This window comes from Anguilla anguilla, chromosome 4 (genome assembly GCF_013347855.1).
Source record: "Anguilla anguilla isolate fAngAng1 chromosome 4, fAngAng1.pri, whole genome shotgun sequence".
Lineage (NCBI taxonomy): Eukaryota > Metazoa > Chordata > Actinopteri > Anguilliformes > Anguillidae > Anguilla > Anguilla anguilla.
The window spans coordinates 31864416-31886054 of NC_049204.1; the positions used below are offsets into that span (position 1 = coordinate 31864416).

The 21639-nt window shown below is 40.4% G+C and overlaps 1 protein-coding gene across 4 annotated transcripts; it reads left to right on the forward strand.

Moving 5' to 3' along the window:
* Window positions 1-3331: 3331 nt before the first annotated feature.
* On the forward strand, window positions 3332-20278 carry sh3glb1a (SH3-domain GRB2-like endophilin B1a). Of its 4 annotated transcripts, none has more exons than XM_035414314.1 (11): window positions 3332-3667; window positions 4701-4842; window positions 10661-10789; window positions 11056-11189; window positions 12655-12747; window positions 14555-14644; window positions 16549-16572; window positions 17452-17541; window positions 17629-17729; window positions 18207-18462; window positions 18814-20278. In XM_035414314.1, the coding sequence occupies exons 1-11, from the start codon at window positions 3605-3607 to the stop codon at window positions 18919-18921; spliced, it is 1230 nt and encodes a 409-aa protein (XP_035270205.1). In that variant the 5' UTR covers window positions 3332-3604; the 3' UTR covers window positions 18922-20278. The 4 variants fall into 4 exon arrangements, with proteins under 4 accessions (XP_035270205.1, XP_035270206.1, XP_035270207.1 ...); XM_035414315.1 differs by having other exon boundaries at window positions 3333-3667; window positions 14555-14596; XM_035414316.1 differs by lacking the exon at window positions 14555-14644 and having other exon boundaries at window positions 3335-3667.
* The last annotated feature ends 1361 nt before the right edge of the window (window positions 20279-21639 follow it).

A 21639-nucleotide genomic window follows, 5' to 3' on the forward strand; every position in this document is an offset into this window, starting at 1 on the left:
ATACACTTTGAGTGCAGGAGGTTAAATAGAAAACATGAAAATATACTGTATACATATTGGAAATTTTAGGTTGATTGTATTCACTAGACCAAAAATAGAATGAGTGAGTTCACAGTAAACTCATACACCATGCAGTGTTCTGCACTTACAAGCACTTTGTTAAAAAAAAAAAAACATTGAGTGTATATGGAAGAATGGGGAATGGGACCGAAATTCAATTAAAACTTGAAATAAGTCGAAATACATTTCACAATGGGCAAACGCACAGTTCACAACGAGGAAAAGATTCAGTATGGGGAAGCAAATACCATAAGTAAGACAGGTCTTATGCATGCTCCTACAGATAGCTGGATAACTCAGTTGTGCCTTGACTTTTAATGGAAATTCCAGTAATAATAATAACAATAATAATAAAAATAATAATCAAGGGGGAAATCAGTGTTATCTGTGGTATCTTGAGATTGTTCACAGCTCAGTGAGAAAGGAAGGGAAATATGATTATGAATAAAAAGGAAAAATCCAAACTTAAAATACCAACACACTTATTATTTATTTACTTATTTTTATATATAGCCAGGAAGACCCTTTTCAAGGAAGACCTGGCGAAGACAGCAACCATAAGTAAAATACAATACTAAGTAAATTGCACAATCCACAGACACATAGTTTCACAGAGACTTATTTGAGGTTGAGCTGGAATATTTGGTTTGTTTTTAGCACATATTAATAGACTGGAAAAATAATTGGGCCTAATGTTATGTTTTCGTGTATTTTATGTTTTAGCATTTTAAAAAGTAATATATAGAAAAACACATCAAAATTAGCATATTTGATATGATTCCAGTGTATATATGCAGTTGTTTCACTCAATTCATGGAAATAAATTTCTGTACACTCTGTTCAGAGTTGTATTTGGAGGCTTCAAATAAAATGTGTATATTACTACACTATAATTAATTAGGTTTGGGAAATGTCCATATCCTTTTCCACACAGCCTAGCCCCCCCAAAAGAAGTTCATTTCATGAACTTAGAAAATATGAAAAGTCTTTCAAATCACATGGGCCCAATTCAAATTGTTTGTGTAACAAAATACCAAGCTCAAGTGGAAAAGGTACAATCTATTCAAAGAGAATGTAGATTCCATATCTAAAACTGTAGGCATGTGCTGCCATCTAGTGTTACAGTTGTTGTCCCAGCTGCATTTATGAATATTTTGGAGCAAGGCTTTTCACACCTGGGGGCGCCCGCGCCCCCTAGTGTGGGCCAGACATTGATCCATAGACCGTATAGATAAAGATAAGCCTAACGTAAGCTGAATACTCAAAGTTTTGAAAATGACCATAAAAATAACTAAGACAAAATAAAAGTAAGAAATTTCTTGGGTTATGAATTGAAATTATAACGATAATTTATTTTACTTTTTATTTTCTCTGCTGTTCTGTTAGATACGGTAGCCAGGCACCAGTCTGTTTGCAAGGCAACGCCAGACGGCGGGACTTTGGTTGTCAGCTCGCTCGGGAGATGGATTTGACTGTTTGTGGGGATAAGGTCGCTGATCAGCCAGTTGCTGGCAGGATTGCTGATATGGTAAATGGTAAATGGACTGTATTTATATAGCGCTTTTATCCAACGTGCTTTACGATTGATGCCTCTCATTCACCAGAGCAGTTAGGGGTTAGGTGTCTTGCTCAGGTACACTTTGACACGCCCAGGGTGGGGATCTAACCGGCAACCCTCCGGCTGCCAGACCTACCTCCTGAGCTATGTCGCCCCCTGATATGGCAGGTGATCTTGAGGAACAGCTGATAGAAGCAGAACAGACTCATTAAATAATTTTGTATGAAAAGAAGATAAAAAAATAAATGCAAATAAACTGAAACTTAACATTCTTTATTTATTGTTATGCTTTTACCTTGGCCAAAGGTGTTTTTCTGTTTTATACACAACTATGCAAAATCTAGGCCTATGAGTTAAGAATTAAATCAGAAAAAAAGGCTGGGAACCACTGTTATAGTGCACTTATGGTTCTTAAACTTTTTAAATATAGGCCTACGGGACCCACCATAGAAATGCTTTTTAAATATCTGGACGCAAATTAGAAATGTAGCCTACCTTTCTGGGACCCACCAAATAGGCCTAGGCATACTGGCACATCTTAGCGGACTGCTGACTCATTCCAGGATCCACTTCATACACTCCCTGACCCATTTGGGTTCCGACAGATAGCTAGTTTAAGAAACACTTATCTAGAATACTTGAAGTCATAAATGTCTGATTTGTTTGGATTACTAAAACAGAATCATCACTAATTGCATATTTAACCAATATTTACAGCAAAGTTTTGTATTTTACTGCCTTACTAAATACAATGCAGTACAAGAATATGAGATTATTAAGGAAATGGCATTAGACACCACATACAGTAGCTTGACTTAATTCTGTGTCCATAAATCTAAATAGTTTGTCATTAGGCCTACCATTTCCTTCACCTTCATGACCTTTATTTTGAGGAATAAAAATGATTGCCTTACCAGCCAATTCACTGCCTTAAAATGAGTTTCCAGGGTATGAAAAAATGCAAACTGAACAATATACAAATAGTACGTTATTGTCAACATGCTTTGGGGAACAGAAAACTGAACACAGTCACTACATACAGTAGGAGTAGGCCTACAGTGGGGGGAAAAAGCTAGGGACATGAGGCTAACTAGAGTGTATGGCACAGGCCCAGGCAATATACTATCTGACAAAAACAGGTTTGATATGAAGCAGTCTGTGAAATATTATACTATAGGCCTATAAAAATGAACCCCAAACAAACATCTCCAACACACAATTTTCTTTTTATTTCTCATCAGCATTTTAGCATTAGAATCCTTCGAGAAGTTCAGTAGGGATCATATCGTTGACCCGAACTCATTCTTGAATGATGAACCTTCTACCTTGTTTTGGTGTGTCAAGCCAGTCCAGTGCAATGTTTGGTTAACTGTACAGTAGATCTGTCAGTTTCCTCTTTCTATGTGCTTGTGCCAAAATCCTGCGCCTTTTGCCGTATATTTCTCAACAGATCAATCCATTATATCCCAAACAGTGTGACTGTCTTGTAACAATATTTCTCTTCTTTTTTTAGTCATTTTATTCGTAAATCCTTCACCTGAATAATGTACCTGATTGATTTAACTTTTTAGGCATATGTTAAGGATATGTAATCCTCTATCGAATTGATAAACTGTATTCGAATGGGTGTACAAATTAGAAAAGTATTGAATCGGCCAGGCAGTACACAACAGCAGCCTACCAACTGCTTTCGTGGCAGAGGATTAGCTCGAAAATACGCACTTCCCATAAACCGTAATTCACGCACTTGTGTGAACTCATGCTGCCCAGGGCTGAGCTCTTCCTCTCGACGAAAACCTAGGAGCTCTTACTGTACACTCCCATGTTATCAATTGGTCAACCAATTGACAAAAATCGGTGACACATTGCAAGCTACTTATCGTTTAATTCCGACGTATCCGCCTTTGCTGTATGGATAACTAGCTAACTAGCTTGTTATTCTGTTATTTTTAAGGAAATAGTAAGCTAACGTTAGCCAAGTTAGCTATGGATTTCAACGTCAAAAGATTTGCAGCAGACGCCGGTACTTTCCTTAGTCGTGCAGTACAGGTAAGTAACTATGTATCATGCGTTTATTCGCCCAAGTTATTCATGAAATTAACTGCTATTGAGCGATAATCTTTGTCATTTCAGATTATGTTTGTGATTTGCATACATGTTTATAATTTGCCCTCCTGTGCTGCTCTATTAGGCCTGCTTGGCTAACTAGCTAGGCTAACTAGAGACCTGGAAAGTACTGTCACGGGATTGTGCTGGTTAGAGGAAGCGGGCCTTTGGGCGTTGGTTTTAGTGCTTTGTTGAACCTATAAACTTAAATTGATGATAAAAATGTGGATTTATATAGACCCATTATTAAATGGTACTTTCTGAACCAATAATGTCCCCATTCGAAGTAACGAAAAGTAGTCTAAAGGCATCCGGTTTCACTTTGTCGCTAGCCTGTGATTGAGTTGCTAAGCCGTAAGCTAGTTTGGCTAGCTAACTTTAGTTAGTTAGCTACCGAGCTAGCTACAAGTTGTACACTACAACTGCGGAAATGTTTGTGATTTGATGCATTATTGCTAACGCTGTTCAGGCCAGGACAGCAGGCTACCACTTTGGTGTTCACGAGCTCATACAGTCATAGCTATTCATATATTAATTTTCAAAATATTTTAATTCATCAAATGGAAATGTCCAAATGTTGGCTAATTAATCTAACACCGGCTATGAATATAGCTAGCAAAAATGTCAATTCACGATCTGTGTTTCTCATCTAACAACAGTTTGCGCCACCTTCGCGTTTGTAAACCGTATAATTAACGGTAACGACAGTTACATAGCGACTACATACGTGTTGTTGCTGATATGTATATAATAGCTTATACGTTTTTTGGTCTAGATCTGCTGAAGTGCGATCTAGGTATTTACCCTGCTAACATTATGGTTGTATTTCATAGAGCTCGATATCTAAGTTAGCTAAATTTAAAACAAAGTTGGATACCTCTTTAAAATGCGAATATTATAATAGTCATTGCACATCAACAATAGTGAATACCAATGCGTGATCATGAATATGTATTGAATATGTTTCTTTAATTAGTTCACAGAAGAAAAGCTGGGGCAAGCTGAAAAGACAGAGTTGGATGCCCATTTGGAGAATCTTCTTGGCAGAGCAGAATGCACCAAACATTGGACAGAAAAAATAATGAAACAGACTGAAGTATTACTACAGCCTAACCCAAGTAAGAAGCGTTTTTTTTACTTGAAATTATAATTTGACCTGCAAAAAATGGCTTTTATGCGATCTTCTGTTGCTAGTATTTCACATTTATTTTGAATTAAACTGCGCTTGAATATGTTATCATATAATTATTATAAAAAGCCTTTCTCAAGAGTTTTGCTAATTCAAGACAACTTTTGTTGTAAAAAGGAAAACATTTAGACAGTGGGTGTATCTCCATACGTTGACATGAGACCAATAATGGCCAGTTAATGAATATCTCTCATTTGGTTCCTGTCTCAAAATTGCATATGTTACTCATGTTTGAAAAGGCAATGACCTTTGTTTACTACATACTTATATGTGATAACTGTATCTGTAGATCTACAGCAGGGGTGTCCAATCTTATCTTAAAAGGGCCAATCTGGATGCAGGTTTTTGTTTTAGCAGAGCACTAATCAGGTGTCATTGTGCTGGGCTAAAACAAAAACCTTCACCCGTGTTGGCCCTTTTCGGATGAGACTGAACACCCCTGCACTAAAGTTTTCCTTTATGACCAGGATATTGTGCATGCCGTGTAGCTTAACCGATTATTGCATTCAATATCCTGGTGGTGCTACCTAGTTGTCTGGCTAGTTAGCTAGGCTTGTTGTGTTACCCCTAGAGCTATAGAGCTATAGTTTTTGTTTCGTTTTCGTCATTTCATTTTCCTGTGAAGTCTCCATTTGCATTGCAAGCATGCAGAATTTACCCAGTATGTGTGCCCCTCCTGGCTGCACAAACAGTGAGGATGAGGTAACATTATGGTGTCATTTTTTCTGTTTCTGAAGAATGATGCAATTCAGAAGAAAACAATGAATATAAATTTGACAAATTGAAGGCATGATCACTGCAAAGACCCGCAAAACATTCCATTAACATTTTGAGAGCATTTTGTGTTAGCTGGGTAGTCTTCTATACTTACAGCTCAACAAAAACTGTGACTACGTGCATTCACTTGTACACTATTTGATAAATGTTGCTGTTGTGTGTTGTCAAGTCACCCCACTCTGTCCATGTAAGGCAGAAAGGTAGTATAGTTCTGCTGCACCAGGTCTGCAGCCAATCCGCAGCACGCTTTCTCCTGGTGTGTACAACCAAGAGTACTTTGACTGCTTCAGTGTTTGATGTAGTATGTGTCAGTCAAACTTAGCCATGACACTTGCAACCCAGCCTTAATACAGGAGCTAAGAATGCTGGAAGCGCAGGCCAATTAATTTACAGAAAGCCCGCAACTAGGCTGTTCAGAATGTCCATTGTGGAGTCTAGATTTAACAAAGGGCACATATATCTTGCAGTCGAAAGTGAAACATCAGATGTGCATTTCACGAGACAAGCTTTCCATACTACACTCGGAGGTAGCGTAGAAAAGATCTGGGACCCTTTCACACCTCATCGAGTGGTCTCTAACGATAGCTTTGTGTCTGACTTCTAGTCACATGAAAAGTAATTATGTTGGACACCACAGGGTTGAACGTGTAGCAGTTTGGCACTTCCATCCCACGTACGTATGTTTAGCTGAAGCTCAGTGGAATTTGTCACTGGAAATATCTCCATGCTTTATTTTGGGATATTGTAAAGAGACATTTAGTACTGGAATGCACCTTTCACCTAAGCTAAATTTTGGCCTAAAGCCTGCCTGTTATTTGCCGTTCACTTGTGTCCATATGATGTTCCATATGATAGTGATGGCGACACAGAAGGTTGTATTTTTATTAATCTTTTTTGTGTTCAGTAACTTTACTTTTGCAGTTTATTTAACAGGGACAATGCATATTGGTCATAGTTTTCCCATCCATGTAAATGTACCAGAATTAGTCTAGCTGTAGGGCTAATTTTCCTCTGTACGTTGGAAAAAAAACAAAAAAATAAGTAAATCTTAACAAAATATGTTAGTCATATTTAGATTTAAAATCTTATTTCTATTGATTCTTTGCTAAGTAAGATAAAAAGATGTGGTGAGACTTTTACTCATTTAAAAATTTGCCAGTTAGGTAAGAAAATTTCACTTTCAATTTCAATTTCACAAAAAGCAACTTTAAACAAGCTTATATTTTCAGCTTTAAAAAAAGATTTTAAGTTACAAGACTAGAAACACTTTTTTTCGACTTCATGGCATATTGGTCAAGAGTCTGCTGTACCATTTGGGCAAGTGGCTGCATTGTCAGATTTGTTCAACACCTCATTTTACTTGCCCCAGGCAAATGTTATGCTTGAACCCTAGCCTGGAGTACTTATTTAGGTCTGCAGGAAGTCACTAATGGGAGTAGAAGCATCTTGGCTTCACGTAAAAACGTGACATTCTGACATAAACAATACAAGCTGCTTTGCAGTTATTTGAAGTGTGTTTTCTGGCTTTCAAATACCTGCCATAAAGCCAGCAATTTGCCAGAAACTTTTCAAAATATCTAACATATCCTTAATCGCGCACAACAACTATCTAGGCCAATCGAAATCATACACTTAACAAATATATGTCTTTAATGCTGGGGGGTTAACTGCGTAGCCAGCCGATGGGGTTTTTTTTAATGCAGCAGAGTCCCTCATGCCTTTGCGAACATCTTTGCTGTCTTAGCCACAGTGTGCGCCCCACCCAAATGCTCAGGCAGCTTTAAGGCATTGTTTACTGCAGCACTCTGATAACAAGTTTCACACAACATGCTGGGAGTAACTAGCGGTGCCAGACACCACACCTCAACGCAGCCGTTTCTGGTGCTCTCCTTTTGAACTCCTCTTCAGCGCGCTGCTTGTAGATTACTGCCTTCAGTACTCAAGACCACTTAGTAAATGTTTGCAAGCAGATGTTTGTGGAGGAACATAACCATTTTGTTTTTGAGACATAATTATAATTTCTAAGTGCCCGCAGCAATCGAGTTGTATTCAGTAGAGCTGCAATAGAGCTTTTCCTATTTCAGAAGAGCATTGCAGAACAGAAAAACTGCAATACAATTTCAACACAATGTGAAGACATCATTGGTGTTTCAGAACGGTCAGAATATAATTATGGCATTTTTTTTTTTCCCCACAACTGACTGAAATGTAAATGTCTGTTGTCAATTAATGCCCTTCCCTGTACAAACCGATAAATAGCCTAATGGCATTCTGTTTCTGGATTGTTGAGCTTATTGTTGTCGTCCACTTCTTTCTTGCTGTTGTCTGTCAGCAGTCTGAAATCTGTAGTCGGGACACTAAGCACACACCAGTAATTACCACAGCCCCGTCCCTGACTCTGTCAACCTGGCAGTCATAAAATACCCTGCACAATAACAAGTGTACTAAGGCTACGCTACGTGAGATTACTTAAAAATAAGAAGCCTGCAGGCATTTTGACAACATGGTATTATTTTTTAGATAACTGCTCCTCACATGCTGTCAAGTATTGTAGGTACATTACGGTGCATTAAAAGTAAACAAGTTAAATACTAATTCTTAAACAGTGATGAGGATTAAATTAGAGATAGCTTTCAATCTGAGCAGCTTGGGCCTCAGTAGTTTTGTTTGTTTTCTAAATTTGCCAAGTACTGTATAGCACACTGAGCCCTAAATACACTATTATATTTACTGGCAAATATTATTTGAATGAGAACCTATGCAATTACACTTAAACAGTGGTTAAACTCCTTCATTTGTGTGTTGCCAGTGGGTAAATGGTAACGAAACCAGTGTCACTCACATGGAGACGTGCTCTTTGATATGGCTGCCAAATGTGCCAAATTTATTAACACATGGAAAGTGCTCTTGCTGTCCATATTCAGAGGTGTGAAGCTTGAGCAGCGAATAAGGTTTCACACACATCCAGACATTTTGCAGAAACGTGCCAGATAGGCTATGTCGGCCAGTGCCATGAGTAGTCATGTTAGAATCATGTTTTGCGGCCATAGGGTGGTTGGCCTGGGATGTAGAACCACGACAGGCAGCTTTCATGGCCTTTCTATTAATAGCAGCCTTTCATGGCTGCTATTAAGACTTGAGTCAGTGTCCCACACCTGTACATCATGGCTGTGGAAATGGGGCTTCCCCCGGTTTTATATTATGGCCTTTTCCAGTACCGTATGAGGGTCAGTTGCCACAGATAATGCAACAGCCTTGTGTAGAATAGTCTGGAACACCTGGAATAGTGTAGTGGCGGAGCCTTTTAAAGATTCTCTGATTTTATGGTTTCTTCAATACATTTGAACTGCTGAACTAAAAAGCTGAATTGAATAAAACTGTCAGTGTGATAAAGTGCATGGACATAGGCACCTGGATCTCATTGCAAGTTGTTGCACACCTCAGTGCAAGCCAGTCACTCCTGAAATGCCGTTGACCCGTATGTGTGATATCATCGTATGTGATTCACTTGGCGCAGTTGCCAGGAATCAGACCACCTGCAGACTTGGTAGATAAAATCTGATTTCCATCGTTTTTCTTTTGTGTATCAAATTGAATGTGATTGTATTTGCTTTCATGCCTAATGGGGGGAAAAGTTAGAATAACCTGATTAAGCACAGAGGCTGGGAAGGAAAGACTTTCATATTGTTAGAAAGACTTTAATAAAGAACAGGCTAAATAAAAATTAGGCTAGGTGTGTGAACCAGGGTTGCTATTAACTGTTTTTCTTCTTTCCTTTTTTTTTTTTTGCTAAGTTGCTAAAAAAAAAAAAAAAAGAGGAATAAATAAAAAAAGCACAGATACACACACACAAACCTGTAGTTGAAAACCCACTTCAGTGTCAAGCGTCGGAAAATAACATTGCGCTGTTAATCCCTGTGCGAGAAACCATTTTCTGAGAATTAAGAGAAAACTTGCCACATTTGCCGAACTGAGAAACATTAGCAGGGGCCATTTTGATCAGTCCCCCTTTTCTATTTTTTGAATAACGCGTGTGAGTTCTGCTTGTTTGCGGTGACCCGCAGCCTGAGGGCAGAAAAGTGCAACAAGCCTTGCGACGTCACACACATGCTCGCATCTAGAGCCTCACAAGTGAGGTTGCGCTCACACACTCACCCACTCACACTCCCACACACTCACACCCGCACACACCCTCTCACCCGCCAGCATCCTCACCGTAAACTCACCTCCATGTCAGAGATAACCTAATAGAATATGCAAAAGCCAGTCATTGTCACTGGTCAGTTCCTATAAACTGTGAATTAGCCTATTGGTATTTTACAACCATGCTTATGTTGGGGGTTATGCGTATGTATGGTCACCGTATGGTTATAGTTTTTCTCTAAAGTTGCTCTTTATTCTTGTACGTTTAATCTAAAGTACAGTAGTAATGTGGTCCTGCATTGCAGTTCCAAAATTACTTTCTATAATTATGCTCATAAAATCATTGAGGAATCAGCTGTATTTTAATGTATAAATTCAAATTGAGATATCCTGCTGCTTTAAGACCTTTCTTAATGTTTCCCTGTGCCAAAATAATTAAGACGCTTGGTCTGTTAACCATAAGGTTGATATTCGGGATTTATCGTACCCTTCAGCAAGATACCTATCATTAAATTCTTCATTAAATAGCCTACATGCTGCCGTGTTATATCTAGTTACAGTGTATTCCCTTGGTCTTCTTATTTAGCATATGTTACATTTTTGGGTAAATTATAAGTCAGTATTATCAGTTAGGACAGAATCAACAAAACAAAAAGAGGTCTTGGAACGTTCACCAAGTTGAAGCGGAGATCTGAGGTTTGTATCTATGCCCATTGAGTTATCTTGCTGCTGTCTTGTATGGGATGAGTCGCATTGTAGATTGGCATGGCAGATGTCTTATGACTCCACTTCTGTCGTAATCGAGTTTACCCCATTTCAATTTCCAGATGTCAGAATAGAGGAATTTTTGTACGAGAAGCTGGAGAAAAAAGCTCCAACACGAATGAATAACCATGAGCTGCTGGGCCAGTCCATGATCGACTCGGGGAACGAGTTTGGGCCTGGAACCGCCTATGGTGAGCGTCTCGTCGGTCTGCTATACAGCCCGAGGGTGGGCATGCCTGTCACAGGATTTCATTGCTGCACTGCCTTCCACACTCCCTGTATATATTTCATTTTTTTGTCTTCTGAATTTTTTCAGTTTGCACACGCATTCATTATACAAGTCCATGCAGTGTGTAAACAGGCAAGGTTGTTTTAAGAAAAAAACCTTTGGAAGACTCAAATAATTTGCAGTGGTGATGACGGAAACCATGGTGATCTCGAGCACTTTTCTTTGCAGGAAATGCGCTTATAAAATGTGGGGAGACGGAGAAACAGATTGGAGGTGCAGAGCGAGAGTTAATTCAGAGCTCAGCTATAAATTTTCTCACACCTTTCCGGAACTTTCTGGAAGGGGACTTCAAAACTATTTTGGTAAGTCATCTCTCTTCTGGCGCACAAATATTCTCCAACTAATGCACTGTGATACTTTCTTAATTGCAGATAAAATATTAAAATTGCCACTACAGTACATGGTCTTTTGAAAGCACACTATATTCTGCTGAATTTCAACAAATAAATATTCCCTTTTTATGGCAGTACTTATTATTAATGGCAGTACATTATCAATGAAATATTTAATAAGCCCTGTTTCCTTAAACCAGACCCACTGTTTACATGATCCATTACCCACAATCCCTTTCTGCTTCTGCCGACCTTGGATGAAAGCTGTTATCTTTTAAGTTACCTGATCTTTAGTGTATACCTGTTTGTGTAAAACTTGTTTTCCATAGCATGTCTACTTGGTCCATTAATATACAGAGGAGCCTTGTCAAAATTCCCATACCTCTTATCAAAACATTTTTGTTTGGTTCTATGCAAAGATGCTCAATGTATCCCAAAGGTCACATAAATCTCCAAATATTACATTAAAACCCTGTCATTATTTCCCATTGGCCTTTCTCTCAAAGCTGCTGAAGCGTACATTCTGGGTATGGTTCGACACTAATGGACTGAGATATATAAGATTGTAAATCACTATATAGTCTTCTAGTTATGACCTAATTCCCTCCTTTGCTTTTTAAAAACGTTAAGTGACTGCCTCATGCAGTTTATTCATTTTAAATAATAGTCACTTGACAGCAAATGTTTTTTCTCCTTTGTTTTTTATGTTTTAATGTCTCAGTAATTATGATTTCCCATTTCAGTCACATCTTCATTATTATACCGGAGTTAGCTGCTGGATAGTCTGAGAGCTACCATTCCTGTTTGTATAATTTTAGAAAGATGCAAAGAACTTTTCCTTTCCATAATTTGGTTACCTAGCTATAGCTGACATGCAGTAGATATGCATATATATATATTTTTTTTTTAAATACTCGTGGTTTTGCAAGCAGAATACTTGTAGCTTATGTTCTTTATTCTCATATTATGCATGTAGTCATTGCGGAATTCTCAGAAAAATGTGTGAAGATGCAGCATGATTACTGTTATTGCAAGCTGAACAAAAATACAAGGACTTGAAGGGTCAGATCATCATTGTTTTCATGAGACCATGTTAAAGAAGTCTGCTTTCTTAATATTCCAACGTTTGTGTTGTCCTTAAAGGTTGCACATGAGAATGTTACGTAGGATTTATGCTGTAATTACCTCTGCCAAGCTCTGTTCTCAGAGGTCATTGCATACACCAGCTTATTGCATATCTACTTCGAAAAACCCCTTATCTAGGACAATGTACAATCTGACCTCTTCCGTATCCTGTTATGCATTCTAATATTTTGATTCTTGCAGGAGCAGTTGAGATAAGAATAAAAACAGTTCCCCGGTCATTTAAACTCTCATGCTACTCAAAGCTCTCAGTTTGCATTGATTCGTATGTTTTTCCCACATTTGCCTCCAGAAAGAACGGAAGCTCTTGCAGAACAAGCGTCTGGACCTGGATGCTGCCAAGACCAGGCTGAAGAAAGCCAGGGTGGCTGATGCCAGGGCTGCGGTGGGTATTTTCAACACACACGCGCATGCACGCAGACACACACATGTGCACGCGCACACACACGCGCACACATACACACGCACACAAACACTCACACGAACACACACACACACATGCGTGAGCACTCACTCATGCACGCACACACGCACTGGGAGTAGTGCTTACTTGCCAAAACACAAAAAAATATTACTAATATCCATAGCTAGGAAGTGGTAGGCACCCTTTTCTGTTCCCTTCTTTTGACGAATGAGATGGCAGTGTTTGCCTTAGGTTTTTTATTCAGTCTATTGATCTGATGATTGTTAATTAACAACTCTTACTGAGTTTCACCAATTACAGTCAATATCAGTTCAGAACTTAATATACCAAGATAGCTAACATTAGTTCGCTGAAGTTAAGCTTGCTAACTGATGTTGCTTTGCTGCCTAGCTACTTAGAAATACAACCAGGATGGGAAATTTAAAGGTGATATCTGATAACCATTAATGAGCTAACTTAATATCCCTAATATTAACTAATGCTTATTCCATAAATATGAATTAGGTAAAATACTCATTAAAACAAGACCAGGTCAAAACCTAGTATATGGCTGGACCGGCCGACCAGTGGAGTAACTGCATAACTCGGCCGACCAATGGTGTAACTTCATCACTCAGTGACAGACGTTCGCGTTTGTAGGGCTGGCCCCGCTGTTGCGGTACAGCCAACAAGAAAACTGCTCTCACAGAGTGCAGTACAATCACTGGTTTACCTTGGAATGTTTCTTCGGAGTCATTGTCAGTCATCTATAATGCACACCGTCACTAGACTTGGAATCGCAAAGCAAGCGCTTGGCAGCACAGCTCAGACTTTGGTGTTCCAATTGTATCCAATGAGACGCTTCTTAGACAAAACCCCCTTATCGGAGGGTCCATTTCGTAGGTCATAAGTCATTATGCCATATATGGTAACCTGAAAGTAAGGCTGTAACTCACAAAGACATGTAGATGCTCACTGCAGCCATTGATTTTGCTGTGGTACCTTAAAGGCATACTATCTAGAATTTTTACCTTGAAGATATTATAAATTAACTATGCTCAGTCATATCTATGATGCACTGGTAATCTCTGTCTTGCATACATTTTCAGTGGAGCATTTGTAGCTAGCTACTGCAATCGTGGAGGAAAAGAAGCAGAAGTACAGTGATGTGAAATGACAAGCTGACAGGTCTTGTTCAAAAACCAGTCAACCTTGTAATTGCGATGGTGACAGCTATCACAAAACATAAAAAAATAAAAATGGTATAAAGCAGATATACAATATTAAAATGGAGGTGGGTGGGCGGGGTTCAGGATGGAGGTGGTGACTTCTTTGATTGTTAAAACAGGACTACAGCAAGGCTAAAAATTCTGCAAAGTATGCCTTTAAATCTCTGGCTCTTTAGCACAGTAGGTGATGATTCATCAGCAGGTTGTGTTGTTCACCTACCTGTTACGAGTAAGTTTCACTTTTAGTTCCACTGTTTAGGTCATTTAAGGTCAATAAACACTAATGCTGTGTTACACAAGAGCAGTCGTAACCCAGTCACATGACACATCGGTGCTGGAATACAGAGTGAAAGCATGCATTCATTTTCTGAAGAGGAAATGTGCCTCATCCGTTTCTGATTTATGGTATGCTTTATGAACACCACACACGTACGCACACAGCTCTTGTCCAGCTAATCTGCACCAAATCGTTTGCCTGCACTGTCGCAGATATTTTTGTTTCCGATCCTGCCTCTGTGTCTCTCTCTTCTTCTTTTTCTTTCTGTCTCTTAACCCTCCAGCAACTAAACAGCTCTCCTCCGCCAGGAGACGTTGACTATGCGGTACATTTCTCTTACATGCTCAACTTCCTGCATGTGAAATGGCTGAAGGTTTGTGGCCTTTCGATCAGAGTCTCCCCTGCTTTCTCTCGCTGTCACCCTTATCGGCAGTCTGTGACTCACAGGGCTGTGGCATTGGTTTCCCTTTCTGCCATTCCTTTGTTTTTGTTTCTATAGGTTCTATAATTTTTAAGTGGTTCATCCGATATGTATGAAAACACCCTCAAATTAAAGCTGACAGTCTGCACTTCAACCTCATTGTCATTGTATCCTTTCAAACTCAAAGTGCTAGAGTACAGAACCAAAATAACAAAAAATGTGTCACTGTCCAATGAATTATGGTGCTCACTGTAAGTGTATCATTTCTCATTCCTTTAGCCTCTGCTAGCGATTGGGGAGTGTTTTGCGTGGGGGCTAGCAGACATGAGTCACTACCTGTGCTGTTTAACAGGTGGACTTGCGGATGCCTGATCGACCACCAGGGGTCACTGGTTCATGATTGGATACGGTCACCCCAGCTGACTGAAACCCTCCCATCCATATGCTATGCTAGATCCAACTGCACGTTGCCCTATATTGCTGCCAGCAACGGTTGCCAGTGGCCCGGTCTGAATTGGATGGCGTGCACTAGAGCAGTGCCGTAACAGCATGAGCCTCCCAGTAGGCATCCCTCTATGCCATGCTTTATAGACCACCTTTATAGGTGATCACAGAGTCACCTAGTTCTCCAGGCCTGTAGAACTTTCTTCTCAGTCATGTACACCATATTCTTTTTTTTATTGCTTTCACTTTGCTTTTGCTATTTCTACTTAATTGACATCCATTGTAAAACTGCTTTATGCTTTGTGTGGCTTTCAATATAAGTACCAATACTGAGACTCATGTCCTCAATGTGCTAATAGGTTAGACGTTCGCATAGCTGTAAGACTGTTCTTGACCTATGCCTAGCAAGCTGGGGAAAAAAATAACTAACGTAAGAGTTGCTTTGTAAGAATGATGGGTTCCTCAACATAGGGCTAACAGAAAGACACATTCATTTCCGGTGCTTTTTTTTCTCTCTGTCGCTCTTTCAATCTCCTTTTTCAGCACCATGTTCTGGCTTTCAGCTATAACCAAAAAAGTTATTTTTAAAATGGGAGCCATGTCCGCAAACAAATACACAGTTCTATTGCTTTGGGTTTAATACTGATTGAAGTTCAGCCTTTGCAGACAGCAAGAGCTGGCATGTTCATGATACTGTGTTTGGTGTCATTGTCCGTAGTCATGTGTTGTTCTGTAGTATATTTGTGAATGTAGTTTAAATAGACACGCGCGCCCACAGACACACACATAGAAGGGCCTCAGAGCATGATGGTCGTTCTGTTTTTGTGGTTGATGTCCAGCATCTCATAATCTGCATGGTGTGGGTGTGAGTGTGACACCAAGCAGGACCCAATGCACTAGCTTTAGCAGTTTGCTCCGAAGAGCTGCACTACGTATATTTCTCGTGTTACTTTATCTATCAAAGCGTGCTGCGCTAGCACTGCAGTTCAGAGAACAGCATGCTAGCCCTGCGATTGCGTTGTAGAGGCAGAGAACGGAAAGCTTTCGCAATAGCCTGCGCTAAGATTGCCAAAGTAATGTTAAACTGACATCGATGCCATTTTCTCACTTCACTTGCCATGCACAAAGACACTTAAAATATCGCCATATGCAATGCACGTTTATTTTGAAGGCATAAAAAAAATGTTTAGACCGTCACTGTATTATGAAGACCAGCAATTGTAATGCCACCCAGATCAAAGCCTTCAGATGAATTGAATTTTTATCAGTTTCTGTCACACAACCCCGTTTATTCCCGTTCCTGTGAAAATATGTCCGGTGACTTTTGCTTGTTGTGGACGGAGGGAAACGGGTATTTTGGCTGTCCTCTGCGATTTCCTAATCACTGTGTCACGGTTTTTTAATGCTACCAGATGTGGACGGAGGAGCTGAAAAAGGTAAGAGGTGTTTTTGACTGTGCTGTAGAGCCAGGCATTGGCAGTAGTGGGGAGGCACCATATTCTCCTGTGACATAGGGTGTGACACTGGCACACAGCCAGACCTACTCCTAACACCACTGCACACAGGTCCACTGGCTGTAACTCACCATGTATCTACACACATTTCACAAAAGGCAGATTGGGCATCTGTTATGTCTTGTTAATGTCTTAAACATAGGGTGGAGTCAGTGATGCAAGAGGAGCGTAATTAATGTTTTTATAGTCACCGTAGTTGTATTGTGTTGTATTATTACTTTAAATAGGGTTACACTGAAGGAGCCAGAGTCAACATGGGATTTCATTCATAAGTAAAATTATTCCTTTGTATTGTGAGTGAATATACCTTGTTTTCCAGTACTTCCTTCCTTATTTTTCTCTCAGTCATTGTGTTCCTAAAAAGGACTGCTTTTGACTCACTCTTTTTCCCTGTGTCAGAACTGTTGATGAAGTGTGTTTCTTATGCATTTAGAAAGTTCTTTTTCTTTTGCCCTGTATGAGTGTGTTGTGAGAACTGTGTGATAGTGCTCAGTGTGGAAGTGTTCTGAGCACTCCCAATATGAGAGAGTTTAGACAACTGTGTGGTAGTGCTCAGTGTGGCAGTGTTCTGAACACTCCCTGATTGAGGGTTTCCTGAGCATGCTCAGTGTGTGTGCTGTGATCATGGTCTAAACGTGTTGCTACAGACCATTGCCTTGTCTATTTATTTACTTGTATCCTCTTATTTAATTTATTTTATTTTCTAAAATAAAAAAAGATGTTGCCATGTTCTGAGCGTGCCCAGTGCGGCAGCCTCCCGAGCCGTGCGCTAACGTGCTAACGTGTTCGATGTCCCTGCAGGCGGAGCAGGAGCTGAGGATAACGCAGAGCGAGTTTGACCGGCAGGCAGAGATCACCAGGCTCCTGCTGGAGGGGGTCAGCAGCACTCACGTACGTGCCCTGCCACGCTTCACTCTGCCGGCTTTGAAATGGGAACGGGCGCTGTTTCCCTAAATACCCGTTTTGTCTCCTCCTCAGGCACACCACCTGCGCTGCTTGACCGATTTTGTGGAAGCCCAAACCACGTACTATGCACAGTGCTACCAGTACATGGTGGACCTGCAGAAACAGCTGGGAAGGTAGTGTCATCTTCAGAATGTGCTTTTTGTATTCCAACAAAAAAACGACTGCATTGACATTATTTGAATTCAAGGGCAGAAGCCCAGTTAGTTGGTTACCTTCATAAAGCAATCATGATATGCATTAGTGGTTAAGTTAAGCACTACAGGGCAATTGTTCGGTTTTAGCTTTGCATTTGGCTAACAACAGAATTTGTATGGGATCATTTTTGCAAACTCACGAGCTCTTGTGTCAAGCCTGTCCTTTTGAGACCTTTGCAGTGGTATTTATAGATATGTCCTTGTAATTAAGGTAAAGTCGGTACATGTGATTTTTTTGGCATTATGAAAGGACGAATGTCTGGTTCGCGTCGGCTGCAGTGTAGCTTCCCCCCACGCAAAAAAAAAGTCTGCTTGCCTCGAGGTGCAAGAACCGTCCTTGGCTTAACCTCCCCCTCCCCCCCTGGGGGCCCCCCCCCCCCCTTTCTCACACCACAGCTTCCCCTCCACCTTCTCCTCCAACAACAACCAGTCGTCGGGCAGCGCGGGGGCCGGCGGCGCGGGGGCCGGCAGCGCGGGGGCCAGCATCTCCGTGCCCAGCATCCCCCTGTCGGCCTCACTGCCGGCCCCGGTCGCCGGGCGGGCCTCCTCGGGCTTCAGCGAGCTGCGCAACTCCAGCGGCAGCCGCAAGGCCCGGGTGCTGTACGACTACGACGCCGCCGGGAGCAGCGAGCTGTCCCTGCTGGCGGACGAGGTGCGTAGCTGAGGGGTGCGCACGCATGCTAGGAGCGTCTGCTCAATGTCTGTAATGTAATGTAATGTAATATGATGCGGTAGCATGAATGGGCCGCAGTGACAGAAAGACGTGTGCAAATGGGCATAAGTGTATAGACTTCGCAACTCACCCGTAACAGTGTCTGCTATGAAGATGAAAAGTTTAATGTTAGTATTAAGTTTAAAGTAGTGCTCGTTTAAGGTGTCAGCCAAAAACCATGTATGTGTACTGATGCCGAGTCAATGTCTTATTATATCCGGTGTGAATGTTTGAGTCAATCTCAACTGAGTATTTTGTGGAAATGTGAACGTTTGTCTTTCGTCCCTGCAGGTGATCATGGTGTCCAGTGTCCCGGGAATGGACTCTGATTGGTTGATGGGCGAACGGGGGAGCCAGAAGGGAAAAGTGCCTATCACCTATCTGGAGCTGCTGAACTGAGTTCTATGTAGGCTCGATGGAAAAAGCAAAAATGTATTCCAGCTGTGATTTCCATATTTATACAGTTAAGCGGTTAACTATGTATGATGTGCTTTGGAGTCTTCCACACTGCCATGTCTTACGGACGGCTCCCCCACCAGTCCTTTGTGATGTGTGGTCATGTGGCCAAAAGCTGCCATGCCAACGACCACAGCCACTCAAGACCTTCAAGAGCTTACAACGGCTTTCAACTTTTATGTTCCAGCCTTTTAACGTATTTGACTAACTCAAGACCGTGGCCGTTGTGCTCAAGTGCTTCGATTACATTTCACCGTCGGTCGCTTCTGTTTATATCTTTTTACTTTTTACAGCCTTATTAATGTGTACAAAGAGCACTCAAACATTGATTTTTAAGTTGAAGATCACTTTAACTTTCCTTTTTATGCAATGCTAAGAGCTTGTTTTTGATAGTGCCACGAGGTCTTGATTTGTCCTTTCAGGGAGGATATTGGGTTTTTGGGTCATATGAACTGTCAGTTGTCTCTCCCTTTCATGATTCTCTCCCATAGAATTGTATAAGAACAGTTCTGTGTGTTCTCACCAGAGGAACCTCGAGGATAACAAAACTGGGTGAAGAGTATTCCAGTACATATCATTAGATCAAGATGTCAAAACTAAAATTTAGTAAAGACGTGGGCATGGTATGCATGCTTCAGACATTGTCCTCATTTTACCTGTGTACGATTTCCTCGTGGAACTTATGGGGTCCAGTGATAAGTGCCAGTGAGAAAATGGTTATCTCAAAGATGTCTGAGAAAATGGGGTTTCTGTGAACAAGTCTAAGCTTATAAAAGCTGCCCCACAACGCTACCCTTTTTAGACTGAGTTAGGGAGTGATGTTTTCACCGTTGGCCTTACCTACAAGAGAGCACATTTCCCCTGCCAAATACTTTTCAAATGTTTTACCTAGAGAGGACCTGTAAAGAGTTTAACTAATTGTTAGTTTACTGCTTAGGAGTTGTTTATGCAATATATTGATGTGTAACAGTGCCTTAAAATGAGAATTGAAGCAAAAGGTTGCAACTGAATTGTGTGGCTCAACACTAGTTTCACTTCTAAGATCTGAACAGTGTTTTTACTTCCCTGCTCTTCACTCGCCACATTTGTGAAGAGGAGCTGGATTTACTCTAAGAACCAGGTTAATTCTGCCTTCCTGACATCTGTTCAGTTATTATGGAAATGTTAAGAACGTATGCATTCTGATGTATTAAAAGAAAAGATGTACGTCTCTTGTGTTCTTTGGAGAAATATTGGGATATATTGTGATAGAGTTTATTGATGAGGGTTGAATTTGAAAATTGAAAATAAATTTCACATGCCAGTTGCCATAATTATGATTAATTGTAATTTCACATAACTACATAATTACGCGGTCTGTAATTGGTATCTGAATTTTTTTTTTTAAAAAGGGAGAAAAAAAAGATTTATTTTAGTAACCCAGGGCATTTTAACATTTTGTTAATGATAAATGTATCCAGATTTTTTCTTTCTTTTGTGAGTTTCTCTTTTTGGCCAGCAGGGGTCAGAGTTAATCCGACATTCACTACTGGGAGATGCGTGACAAATTAAAGAAAAACCTGAATAAATCAGTGGAGAAACATAACAAATGCATCTGCTTCTATACAGGTGCACTGCATGACACAATTATGCAGTTAACATCCTATCATACTCTGGCATGTATAAAAATGCTGAGCAGTCCAGTTGACATTGATTTTGGATCAAGCTGACAATAAGAAAATATCTAAGTGACTTTGAAAGAGGGTATATTATTGGGGCACGGATGACAGGAGCTTCAGTGACAAAGAATGCTCAACTGGCTGGTGTCTTCATAGGAAAAGTGAATAAATCATTTAAGGTAAAGACATCGGTAAATAGGGTCAGGAATTGTGGTCGAAAGTGCACATTCGATGACTGATTTTCGTGAATTAGTGCGATATGTAAGGAAAAGCAGAAGAGCAACTTTCCCTCAGGTGACTGAGAATGTCAATGCAGGACGTGATCAGACTGTCAGCCAGAACAGTCCATCGACAACTACGTTGAGAGGGTTATTACAGTAGTGTTGCAGTGCATAAAACCCCTCATTTCAAAGACGAATGCACATTTGAGAATTCAGCGGTGCAAAAACCATAGGCACTCATCTACAGAAATGTGGAAAAAGGTGATATGGCCAAATGAGTCATCCGTCACTATATTCTTGAGAAGTAGGCGATTGCATGTCTGGCGTACATCAAGATTGACGAGTAGGCGATTGCATGTCTGGCACAGGCCTGCTTGACCCCTGCAGTGAGGGGGTCCGGTGGCTCTTATGCTGTGGGGGGCATTTTCCTTGTTCCTCTTAGAGGGAAGGGTCACTGCAAATCAATCAGAGGAAGTGAACTCTGCAGTGGAAAAAAAAACAGCACCAACAATGCTGTTGCACAAAAATGCTATTTTAAATAAAACTTGTAAAAACTGACTTTAGGAATTGTTGACTACAGTATATTTAGCCCCGAATCGTGGCAGAGGTCTATATGAAATTGAATCACTAACCAAATACATTTAGAACTTTTTCTACCCTTTTAATTTGTAAACATATTGGAAGGAGAATATATACCTATGCAAACTGTAGTAACTGTAGTAGATTGTATGTAAATCCAGTTCGATATGGGCCTGGATACTGAACTCGGAGCTTTAGGTTGG

Excerpts from the sequence above, each read along its gene's own strand:
- sh3glb1a (XM_035414314.1), top strand. The coding sequence starts at position 3,605 with ATGGATTTCAACGTCAAAAGATTTGCAGCAGACGCCGGTACTTTCCTT. Across the intron at positions 12,748-14,554 it reads TGGCTGATGCCAGGGCTGCG|CAACTAAACAGCTCTCCTCC; the intron begins GTGGGTATTTTC and ends TTAACCCTCCAG. Across the intron at positions 18,463-18,813 it reads TGTCCCTGCTGGCGGACGAG|GTGATCATGGTGTCCAGTGT; the intron begins GTGCGTAGCTGA and ends TCGTCCCTGCAG.